The following is an 11,323-nucleotide window of genomic DNA, read 5'->3' on the forward strand; positions in this document are numbered from 1 at the left end:
CTTTTTAATATTTCAGTTACTTCAAAGACTTTCTTCATTTGCTATCTTCATTCATTCAATAAATGTTTCTTGAGCACTATCATGTGTCAAGTACTGCTCTAGATACAGGGAGTATAGCCGTGAACAAAACAGGGAAAATGAAACCCATCACCTTGAAGCTTACATTCTAACTGGGGAAGAGAGACAAAGAACCAGTAAGTCAGAAAGACAGAGTAGAAGAAGGAGAAATAGTGTACAAGAAATGGAAGGCAGGTGTTGATAGTTTTAAATTAACTGGGTGGTCAAGGGAGACCTCACTGGGAAGACATCTGAGCAAAGAAGAGAAGGAGGTGAGGGAGTGAGCCACATGGCTATATAAGGGAACATGATTCCATGCAGAGAAAAAAACAAGTGCAAAGTCCCTAAGGCTGGAGAGTGTTTAGTGTACTGGAGAAACAGAAGGTGGAATGGCTGGAGGAATGAGTGAAGTGAGGGTTGTTGGAGATGAGGTGGAAGAAGTATTGCAGGGATCAGGGTTGGAGCAGTGGTTCTAGATCAGAGGTGAACTTGCCTCCCCGTGGATATCTGGCAGTGACTGGAGCCATTTTTGCCTCCAACAACTTATATGCAGAGTACATCATGAGGAACGCTGGGCTGGATGAAGCACAAGCTGGAATCAAGATGGCCAGGAGAAATATCAATAACCTCAGATATGCAGATGATACCACCCTTGTGGCAGAAAGCAAAGAAGAACTAAAGAGCCTCTTGATGAAAGTGAAGGAAGAGAGCGAAAAAGTTGGCTTAAAATTCAAAAGTCAGAAGACTAAGATCATAGCATCTGGTCTCATCACTTCATGGCAAATAGATGGGAAACAGTGGAAACAGTGACAGACTTTATTTTCTTGGGCTCCAAAATCACTGCAGATGGTGACTGCAGCCATGAAATTAAAAGACGCTTACTCCTTGGAAGGAAAGTTATGACCAACCTAGATAGCATATTCAAAAGCAAAGACATTACTTTGCCTACAAAGGTCTGTCTAGTCAAGGCTATGGTTTTTCCAGTGGTCACATATGGACGTGAGAGTTGGACTGTGAAGAAAGCTGAGCGCCAAAGAATTGATGCTTTTGAACTGTGGTGTTGGAGAATACTCTTGCGAGTCCCTTGGGCTGCAAGGAGATCCAACCAGTCCATCCTAAAGGAAATCAGTCCTGAATATTCATTGGAAGGGCAGATGCTGAAGCTGAAATTCCAATACTTTGGCCACCTGATGCGAAGAACTGACTCATTTGAAAAGACTCTGATGCTGAGAAAGACTGAAGGCGGGAGCAGAAGGGGACGATAGATGTTGAGATGGTTAGATGGAATCACCGACTCAATGAGCATGAGTTTGAGTAAACACTGGGAGTTGGTGATGGACAGAAAGGCCTGGCGTGCTGCAGTCCATGGGGTTGCAAAGAGTTGGACACGACTGAGTGACTGAACTGAAATGACAACTAGGAGAGGCCAGGAATGCCAATGAATACCCTACAGTGCACAGTATAGCCCCTGACACAAAAATTATCTGGCCCAAAATATCAACAGTGCTGAGGTTGAAAATCCTTTTTTTTAAATGTCTTGACATCATCCGATGTACTTGGGCTTTTACTCTGTATGTAATGGGAAGCCACAGAAGGGTTTTAAGCAAAGAGGTAACATATTTTAAGAGCATCACTCTGACTACTAGGTTACAACAAACTGTAGGGGTACAAGCACAGAAGGAGACACCAGTTGGGATACAAATATCCAGGAGAGAGGTGATGGTGCCTAGACCTGAAGTGGTAGTATTAAACATGCTCAGATTCTAGAAAATAATGTTTGGAGGTGAAGTTGACATGATTTGCTGATGGACTGGATATGGGATGTGACAGAAAGAAACCTATACGTTTTTTGACCTAAGCAACTACAGGATGCAGATGTCATTTACCCAGACAGGGAACAAAAAGGGAGCAGTAGATCTGGATGGAAGATGAGGAATTCAGCTTTAGATGAGTTAGGTTTGAGATGCTTATGAGATATTCAAATAAGGATTCAAGGAGGTGTTGGTTATATTATTTGGGTTGCAAGGGACAGAACCATGCTGAAGAAATAAACGTAGGTGTTGTCAGCATACAGATACTATGTAGAGACAGAAGAGAATGAGATCACCAAACGAGGAAGGTGGATAGAGAACTGTTGCAAGGACTAAGCCCCAAGGAACTCTGGCTTCTAGGGGTTGAAGAGCTACAGCAGAACTAGGCAAGCCAACTAGGAAGGAGAGACCCACATTAAGGGAGGAGAAAAACTGGAGTGAGATATTCTGGAAGCCAACTTCCATTTGCATTTCTTTCTTAGTGACATCCAGAAAATCTTCTTAAATGTAGAGGCACGAGAGAAAATTTAGCATTAACTTCATTATATCATTACTATACAGCTCTTACAGACACAGTATGGGGATTTTCAAAGAAGAAAAATGTCTATTTTAGCATTCTTCAACATGGTTATTATTATTATTGCACACCTCTAAGGGAATGGAGTGCTTCCAAATATTAAATGATGCTAAAAGACATTTAACATAGATAGGAAGGCATGAAATGTAAAGTAGAAAAAAATGAATCAAAGTGGTAGAAACTAAGTGTATAAAGTATACTAGCAACAGACACTACTGGCTTTCAGAGGAAAGTAGAGAAATGGAGCAGATATTTGAGTAACCCCATTTATAATAGTTCAGAATATTTATATATAATTTATGTGTAAGATAATTTGCATCTACTAAATACCATTCATTAGTGAGGAGAGATTTAGAATGAAGTACTCCAAAAAGACAATGAAAGAGAAGGAGACCCTTGGAGGGTTCAACTGTAGGACATTTCATGTTGGATCAGAGGCATGAAGCCCACCCTAAAGTAGAGTTTCTCAAAGTGTGTTCCCCAGATCACTAGTTCTTACTGAATATTGACAGACAGTTGATCTTTGAAAACAATGTTTTATTCATCCACTAATAGTCTCTAAAGTTTCTTAGGATATTAATATGTATTTCAAGATAAAAAAATCCAGGTCTAAGAAGCTTGGGAAATGGGGTAAGTAAACATTTTTTTTTTTTAATGCAGGACTTCTTGGAAATCTTGAGTGACTAAAGTATATTGTGTATTTCTATTGGTGGAGTGGGAGAATGGGTAGGGTAAGACATAGCTTTGCCAATTTCTGAATAAATCTCCTTTCGCCATCTCCAGTACCACCAACTACCCAAGACCAAGTGCCGTTAGAGCACACGCAGACCACTGTAACGGTTTCTCACTAGTCTCCTTTCTCCCGCCCCCTAATTCAGTCTTCATATATTAGGAAAAGGTCCTACTGGACCTCTGCTTAAATCCCTTCAAAGATGTTAAAATAATAATAAAAAAACTCTTCAATGATATCTGCTCATACTCAGAAGAAACTCTAAATTCTTTCCCCAGGCCTAGAAGACCCTTCTGCAAGCTTTCTCCATTGGGAAGCTCCAGCAACACTGGTCTTCCTTCAGTCCCTCAAGCACACCCAAGCCTGTACTTTAACTCTTAATGTGATCTTTCCCAATGCCTGGGATGCTCTTCCGCCATCACAGCTCGCGTGGCTCTTTCTTGTTATTTAGGTCCAAACTCAGATGACTTATCACTGTCTGACCTTTTGTTTTTAATTTTCTTTATTCCCACTCTAGAATGCATACTCCATGAAAGCAAGAACGTCATCCCTCGTTCAAAACTTGCTCTTTCAAAGCCTAAAACAATACCTGGCATGGAGTAACAATTTAATGTATATGTTGAATAAATGAAGAAATAATCTGAAAAACTGGAGACATAAATAATTCAAAATGAAAACTGGCTTCCAGGATATGGCACTCTGACTTTCCTCCTACCTCAAGGGCCTCTCCTTTCCAGTCTTCTTTGCTGGTCCCTCTTGATCTCTTCATCCCAAACAGTGGAGTTCCCTAGGGCATCAGTAACTACAATACTGATTCCAGAAGAGTAAATGCTTTCTCCTTTCCTAAGGAACAAAGCTGATTTATAAACAAGCTGCCCTTGGTGCCACAAGATCAGTATCTTACACTTACTAGATAACTGTGTTATGTCAAAACTGCCTCTGGACGTGGTTCTATTTCGAGAGACAGAATAGGCCTTAAATATAACCTTACTTGAAATACTGGAAGTAATTCCAGAGTAAATTAGCTTTAGGAAACTAGAAGAAAACAAAAACTAAGAACAAGAGAAATAAACACTTTCATTCTGTACTCTGAAATTCATTATGAGTTATGCTTTAGTAAGGTGTACTCCCAATGTATTCTCTTACCTTCTGCGTAGACTTCTTCATGATCTTCTATTTGCTCAGGTGTTTCCAAATCTACAAGTTGGCCCCAAAGCCTTCTGGATAAATTTGAATTTCCAGCAGAAAATACTTGAGAAACTGCAAATTCTGAAGCTTTCTCCACTCTCTTTAAAAGAAAAAAAAAACAAAAAACAAAAAACCCACCAAGATGACAACTTTCTTCAGGGTTAGAAGATTTCTCTCCTATTCAAGATTCTGATTTTCTATCAACTACCAAGATACTTTCTTTTTTCCATTTTAAAAGCTACTTTGAAGTTTAAACATCAACCCCAAATAATTTCACTCATTAAACATGAAATTAATTGCAGCATTTTACCAAGTTTTAACAGGTGCTCATAATGTTTATATTTGAACAAAAGGGTGTTTAAGCTTTAGATGACTTTTGTTTAGAGCATTAGTCATGGGATCCTGACACCTGGATATTTAAAAAATATACAATAGTTTATTATTAATAGTTTCCATGCCACTAGTACTTGCATATGAATGTGAACCAGAGGCAGGTAGCTGTACTTCAGATTCCTACCCCTGAAGGAAACTTCCCATTACATATCAGGCAAACTAATAAAACTGGGATAAAGGGTCACTGAACTGTAGTAATTTAGAATGTTAACAGTGAAAATCTAGTAAAAACACGGCCAAATTCACAGGAATGGGGAAGGGGTTGGCAGAGGTGGGCAAACTCTTGACATTTTGGTTTACCTGCATGCTCAAAACTTGTCATGGGCTTGATCTTTTAAATTTTTAAGGATTTCATATGCTAAGTCTGAATTAGAAGCAGAGGAATAAAGTTGAAACATCAAGGTAACTCGAAAAAAAGGTCAAAATAGAACATATGGGACAAAATATGAAATCAGAATAAAAATGGTCTAACCAGAGAGTCAAGAATGTATCCTTGACCTTCATGAGGTCACTCTGGAGAGATGTGTTCTCTTTCAGAGCCTCCATCATGCCCAAGTCAATGCTGTCGTTATATATCCTTTACTTAAGGGTCACGATATGCTTGGTACCTAGTTCTTCCTTTTAAGGTCCTTAAATTCTAAGGCAGAGAAATGAATTTCACATATATTGTATGTGTTTGTATGTGTATACATACATAGACACATATATTTGTAAATAATATACAAATAAATAGATCAACTCTAATTTTTTAAAACCAATATCCACAAACTAAATATAAAGAACAAAAACAGGGTTGTAGATGTAGTTCTTCAGGCTGTGGGTGAAAGAAATAACTTTCCATGACACATCATCTCACCTGAGTTGGAATCTGTGCAGATTCTTAGAAGAAAGAGAGCTTGGAGACAGGAGAAGGAAGACTGATTTTGGTACTAAAGAAGGGCAGAGTCTGGTACTGACAAGTCAAGAAGTAAAGAGAAATGTGTGCTTGGCTCTAACAAAGAAAATGTTTGGGCTATCACTTAAAATGAAGATTTGGGGGGAAAAATGCTGGATGATAGTAAGGATTAGAAATAATCTCTGTAATTCCTTGTTTTAAAACATTATATCCTTACCATTTTTTTTTTTTTCAATTAAAATACATAAGAGACTGGAGAGGTCTCATGTATCTCTTTAGCAACTTATTCTTTAAACAAGTTGATTAAAGGCTAACTCTGTTTCCAGGACTGTGGACATTAAGGGGGAAACAAACTAAAAGCTTCTGTTCCCAAAGAGATCACTTTAGTTTTAGTTACATGTGCCATGTGTGCAATAAACAACTTAAGAACAGTCTTAAAGCAATACAAGGTGATTAAAACAACTGAACGTCTTCAAAAGTTTCTTACTCATTGACTATGCTATGAGGATGTAATTTGTAAAGGAACTGTCTCAGTGAGTCCTGTAATCATATAAATGTTTAACATGTGTTCCTTATGTCCCACGGCACACACTGATTACATTACCCACTACAGACCCCGTGTAGCCTGTTGCCACTGATGCACAGATGGCAGCTCTATAATGCACTCCTTCATTGCCTCAAGGCTGGCAGGTACATACACGAGTTTCTTGACCAATTCCCATGTGCAAACCGTATGTCCATACATAATAGTTTTCTGAGTAATGTATTTTTTGAAAGTGCCCAATTCTTTCCTAATCACTGTTGCTGTTGTTGTTATTGTTCAGTTGCTAAGTCATGTCCAACTCTTTGCAACCCCATGGACTGCAGCATGCCCGGCTTCCTTGTCCTTCACCATCTCCTGGAGCTTGCTCAAACTCATGTCCACTTAATCACTCTGCATACAAGTAAATGCTTGACACTGTATCTGTGTGTATGAATGCCAACATAAGTTCAAGGAAAGGAGTATAGAAGATAGGATCATGAGGGTAAGGGGAGTGAGGGGTAGTTGTTCACTGAGAGAGGTGTCTCAAGCTGAGATTTAAGGGAAAGATGTGGACTGGCCTCCTAGAGAGAGGGTATTCCAAGCTGGGGACCATCATTAAAAAAAAGCAAAAGGAAGACTTACCTGATAGAGGGGAAGGAGACTGGCCTGTTAGGAGTCATGCAGTATAAGAGTAAAAGGGCTGTTACAGGGAGATTGATATTCCAGGGAGATTGACAGAGGCCCCTCTAGAATTTACTGCCTCTTCCCTGGTGACTCAGATGGTAAAGAATATGCCTACAATGCAGGAGACCTGGTTTCTATCCCAGGATTGGGAAGATCCCCTGGAAAAACAAATGGCAATCCACTCCAGTATTCTTGCCTGATAAATTCCATGGACAGAGGAGCCTGGTGGGCTATAGTCCGTAGGGTCACAAAGAGTCAGACACAACTGAGCAACTAACACTTACTTATATGACAGCATGCAGAATTACTGAAGGTTCCAAGAGTAGAGAACTGACACAGTGGAAATGTTCAGAAAGCTAAAAGTAGCCAAATACACTGGAGTAAGAAGATGAGTCATTCTATCAAATCAGGATGAAGATGAATTGTAAGTTGAGATGGACTGTTGCATTTGAGTGACCAGCACCAAGATTCATATTTGTACCAAGCATCTGCCTGATTCTAAGTGACTTTAATGTCCCTGAGAATGACTTACCAACATTTTAGCCTCAAAGTTTGCTTGATCTCTTGTATGCCAACAGCTTTCTCCTCAATTGCATTTTAGCAACTCGATGACATGGTCATCCTCAACCATGTCACAGAATTTTCCATTGTTCAAATCAAATGCTGATAACCCCTGCTCCCCCCATCAACCTCCTATTCATCTCCTTTTTTGACTCCTCCTAATTCATACAGTGATGTTGCACCTAACTAAGCCCTCGAGTCACTGTACATCCCCTCCTTCTCCCAACCTATGAATCCTTTACAGGGTCCCTTCTCTTTCCTACTCTGTGTGGATATTCAACTACTATCTTACATAAACCTCAAATGTCTCGTTTCTTGCCTCTCCAGTGAAAACCTTCAAGCCTGAATCAATCTGATTTACCAATTCTTGGTATCACAAAAAATAATGGTTCCCTGCTTTGGCCAAGTTCCAATTCTACTGAGTGATATTCGTTTTCTGTCCCGAGGGAAGTCCTTTCACCATCTTCGCCACATTCCACGTCCTTCCCATATATGTCCCCCTCTTCCACTTTGAACGAGTGGATTTCGGAGTCTTAGTCTAGAGTTGTAACTGTTTGAGGTATACTCAGAGTTTGGATAATATTAGGGAACAGACAAGAAGACAAAGAGTGAACAGAAAGGTATTAAGAGAAACCAGAGGAAACTGTCACAAAAAAGTAATGGAGGAGAGAATGTCTAGCATAAAAAATTGATAACTGTATCAAATAACCTTAAAAAGTTAAAAGGACAAAGAAGAGACCACCGTATTTAGTCAGGAAGTCATTTATGACAACTTTCTGTGAGTGGTAAGAACTAGAAACTGAAGGAAAATAATTGTGGACACAAGAGGACAATAAGAACACAAAAGCAAGGAGTCTAGGCTGTATTAGACTATACTAGTCCAGTCCAAAGACACTGGAAAAGAAAATGACTGCGGGATGAAATGAAGACTGATTTTTTTCAAGACAGGGATGATTTGAGGGTATAATGGAGAAAGAACTACTGCAGAAGTTTTACAGGAATGATAAAATCTAACCAAGTGAAGCTAGCTGATAATTGCATGAAAGACGAAAATGGTACAAGCAGCAGAATTTTGCCTTTCTATTTTACTTAAATCTTCCCCTCTGGAGGAGACAGTAACTAAACACACAATCAAGCCCAGGAAGTGTTTGGTACCGCAACTTTCATCACTGGCACATAAGCTGAGCTTGATGTAGTCTGGGGAGTGGGCTTCCCCGAGGTTAGCCTCCACCATGGTGGGCCCATCTTACTGTCTCCTAAGTCAGGCCTTCTGCAGGAGCCAGGAAGCTTCCCTGGCCCCATCTGTACGAGCGCCCACCCCAGGGACTTCAACCACATCCTTAATTCTCCCAACAATTTCAAGTAAGTTGTTTAGCCCCCACTGAACTATAAACTGGGCTTCCCAGGTGATGCAGTGGTAAAGAATCTGCCTGCAATGCAAGAGACACAGGAGACTTGGGTTTGATCCCTGGGTCAGGAAGATCCCCTGGAATAGGAAATGACAAGCCATTTCAGTATTCTTGCCTGGAAAATTCCATGGAAAGACGAGCCTGGAAGCCTACAGTCCATGGGGTTGCAAAGAGCTGGACACGACTGAAGTGACTGGGCATGCACACAGCACAGACTATAAACTCTGAAAAGGCAGAAACTGTACCTGCCCCGTGCACTGCTATACCTCCAGCGCCCAACACAGTGGGCTAGTACTTAGTAGGAACTTAATAAATACTGGCTAAATATTTATAATTATTAAAAACTTAATAAATATAATTAACCATGAAAAAATGGTTAGCAATGATTATATCGGGCCTAGGTTCCATCTAGCCTGAAGCTCATAATGGCTGTCAATTTAGATAAGTAACAGCTCTTCAAAACACTAACAGGCAGAAGGATATTTTCCCAGGAAAATACTGCATGATTTTGAAACATGTGGTGCACAAATGAGTTATGTATGGCAAGTTGCCAAAATGACACTTGGAGGCACCTGAAGCGGTTTAACGGTACTTTCAGCTTAAATGGTACTTGGTACCGAAACATACATCTCGGGCCTAGAAGAGACCTCAGAGGTTATCTAACCCAATCGGCTCCCCTACCCCCGACTAAACGCACAATATATTCTCAACAGTCCTAACACTGAGTGACCATTTAGAATCCACTTGAATACCTCCAGTGAGAGAAAATCCACCTCTTTACAAGAATGCCCACTCCATTTTTGGATTGCTCCAATCATTAGAAGATTCTCATTTGTGATTCATGCACAGTTTTTACCTACTGAATTGGTCTCACAGGTCAATGTAGCTACAGCCGTATGTTCTTCCCAATTATCTGGGGAAGTCCACAACGTCCTCTCCTAAAGCTTCTCTTCCCCTGTCCTTTAAACCTCTTCATATGATCCTCATGGCATTTGAAAGAGATGTTATCTTGTCATTTGTGCTTTTATGAGAAGCAACAAAATCATGAAAATGTACTAGAGTATAAAACTAAGAATATATATATATATATATATAGTACCATGGGAATGAAAACAGCAAACTATATGCAAAATGGAGACCTATTAGTATTCCTATTCTACATGATTCTGTGTGACTCTTAATTCTCTCTCTTAATTATGAAATATCCTTACCTTAATCCAATGTTCCACATTGTCAGGGTCAAACACAGGCTGTAGATAATATATACAGAATATTAGTGCACAGCAATATATCTATCAACTTTGCCATTTTAGTCTGTCTTTCTAATTAAAGTGTGTGGGAAACTGTTCTTTAGTCTGTCCCCAAAGCATTTCAGTAGGAAGTTCAGCAACAAAAAAACAGAGACTACCAGCAAGAGGAAAAACCTGAAGCCTTTTCTGGAACACCTTCTGACTGTTTCCACCTCTTACAGAGGTCCAGCTCCAGATTCTGATTTAATTGGTCTGGGGTAGGGCCCATGTGTACTTCTTTAAAGCTCCCCAGGGTTAAGAGCCAAGATAGAGGAATGTTGCATATAATATTCCTTATAAAAGCCCAAATAAGCACTGATTAGTCAAGATTATTCAAGTGCCATGAAAGTAAATCTGCTTGGAGAAAGGTGTGTGCCTTTCCTTAGGTCTCTCTTTTCAGGAGTAACCTGTATTTACCTACAGCAGGGATACTGTTTGGTCCAATAAGAACTGGGGGGTGGAGTGAGGGATAACCAATTATCTACTGTTTTACAGAGCAGAAAATGAAGCAGAAATCACATAAATTTCTACCCAGGTCAGTCAGATATTAATCTGAAATTAGAAATCAGATCTGCAGAACAACTTCTTTCTTCACTCTTTGGAACTCTCAGAAGTTTGCAGAATTCCCTCCAATAGTCACTTAACAAAGAGAGGTATTTGCTTTGCTAATAATTCAGGTGGGTTTTTAAATAAATAAGGGAATATCCAAACTAGCATACTGACACACGGAGGAGGGAAAGGTATAATACTATCTTCACTTATGTAACACTTCCCCTTCAAAGCACCTTACAAATAACTAATTAATGCAGCTGTACTGCTGAATAATTTTGTTGCTGCAACAAAGAAACAGCTGATCCTATTCAAACACAATTGAGCCCCAAGTAGCTTAATTGTGTTTTTACCTTTCTATCCTGTAGGCAGTAGCAATGAGTATTACCAGCAAAAATCTTTCCTTTTGGGGTCCCAAAATTGTCCCCAGTCTTTACCTTTCATCATTAAGTTTATAGTCATAACCTATTTTGGATCCAGTCTTTTATAGAACCCACACAGTAAAAGCAGGCTCTGTTTCCAGGTCTCTCTAATGCTCCAGTCTGCACCCTCCAGCATCTGGAGCAAGATATTCACTAAGTAGAGTATGTCCAGTGCATTACTTAGCTGGTATATTTAGAATAACCTGCAAGCACAAATTGCCTATTGGCCTCAGAA

At 39.7% G+C, this 11,323-nt stretch overlaps 1 protein-coding gene across 9 annotated transcripts in view; it reads right to left on the minus strand.

The window, feature by feature from the left end:
- Positions 1-11,323, minus strand: part of CCDC191 (coiled-coil domain containing 191) — a 101,749-nt gene that overhangs the window by 89,362 nt on the left and 1,064 nt on the right. For 4 of the 9 annotated variants that reach the window (XM_044942002.2, XM_044941998.2, XM_044942006.2 and 1 more), the window contains exons 2-4: positions 10,040-10,078; positions 4,322-4,463; positions 551-649 (exon numbers count right to left, since the gene is read on the minus strand). In XM_044942002.2, coding sequence (XP_044797937.2) covers positions 551-649; positions 4,322-4,463; positions 10,040-10,078 — 280 coding nt within the window. Of the gene's footprint in view, positions 1-550; positions 650-4,321; positions 4,464-10,039; positions 10,079-11,323 lie in introns of those variants that run through there. The other 5 variants (XM_006073667.4, XM_044942011.2, XM_006073668.4 and 2 more) reach the window with 3 other exon arrangements.

Source organism: Bubalus bubalis, chromosome 1 (genome assembly GCF_019923935.1).
Source record: "Bubalus bubalis isolate 160015118507 breed Murrah chromosome 1, NDDB_SH_1, whole genome shotgun sequence".
Lineage (NCBI taxonomy): Eukaryota > Metazoa > Chordata > Mammalia > Artiodactyla > Bovidae > Bubalus > Bubalus bubalis.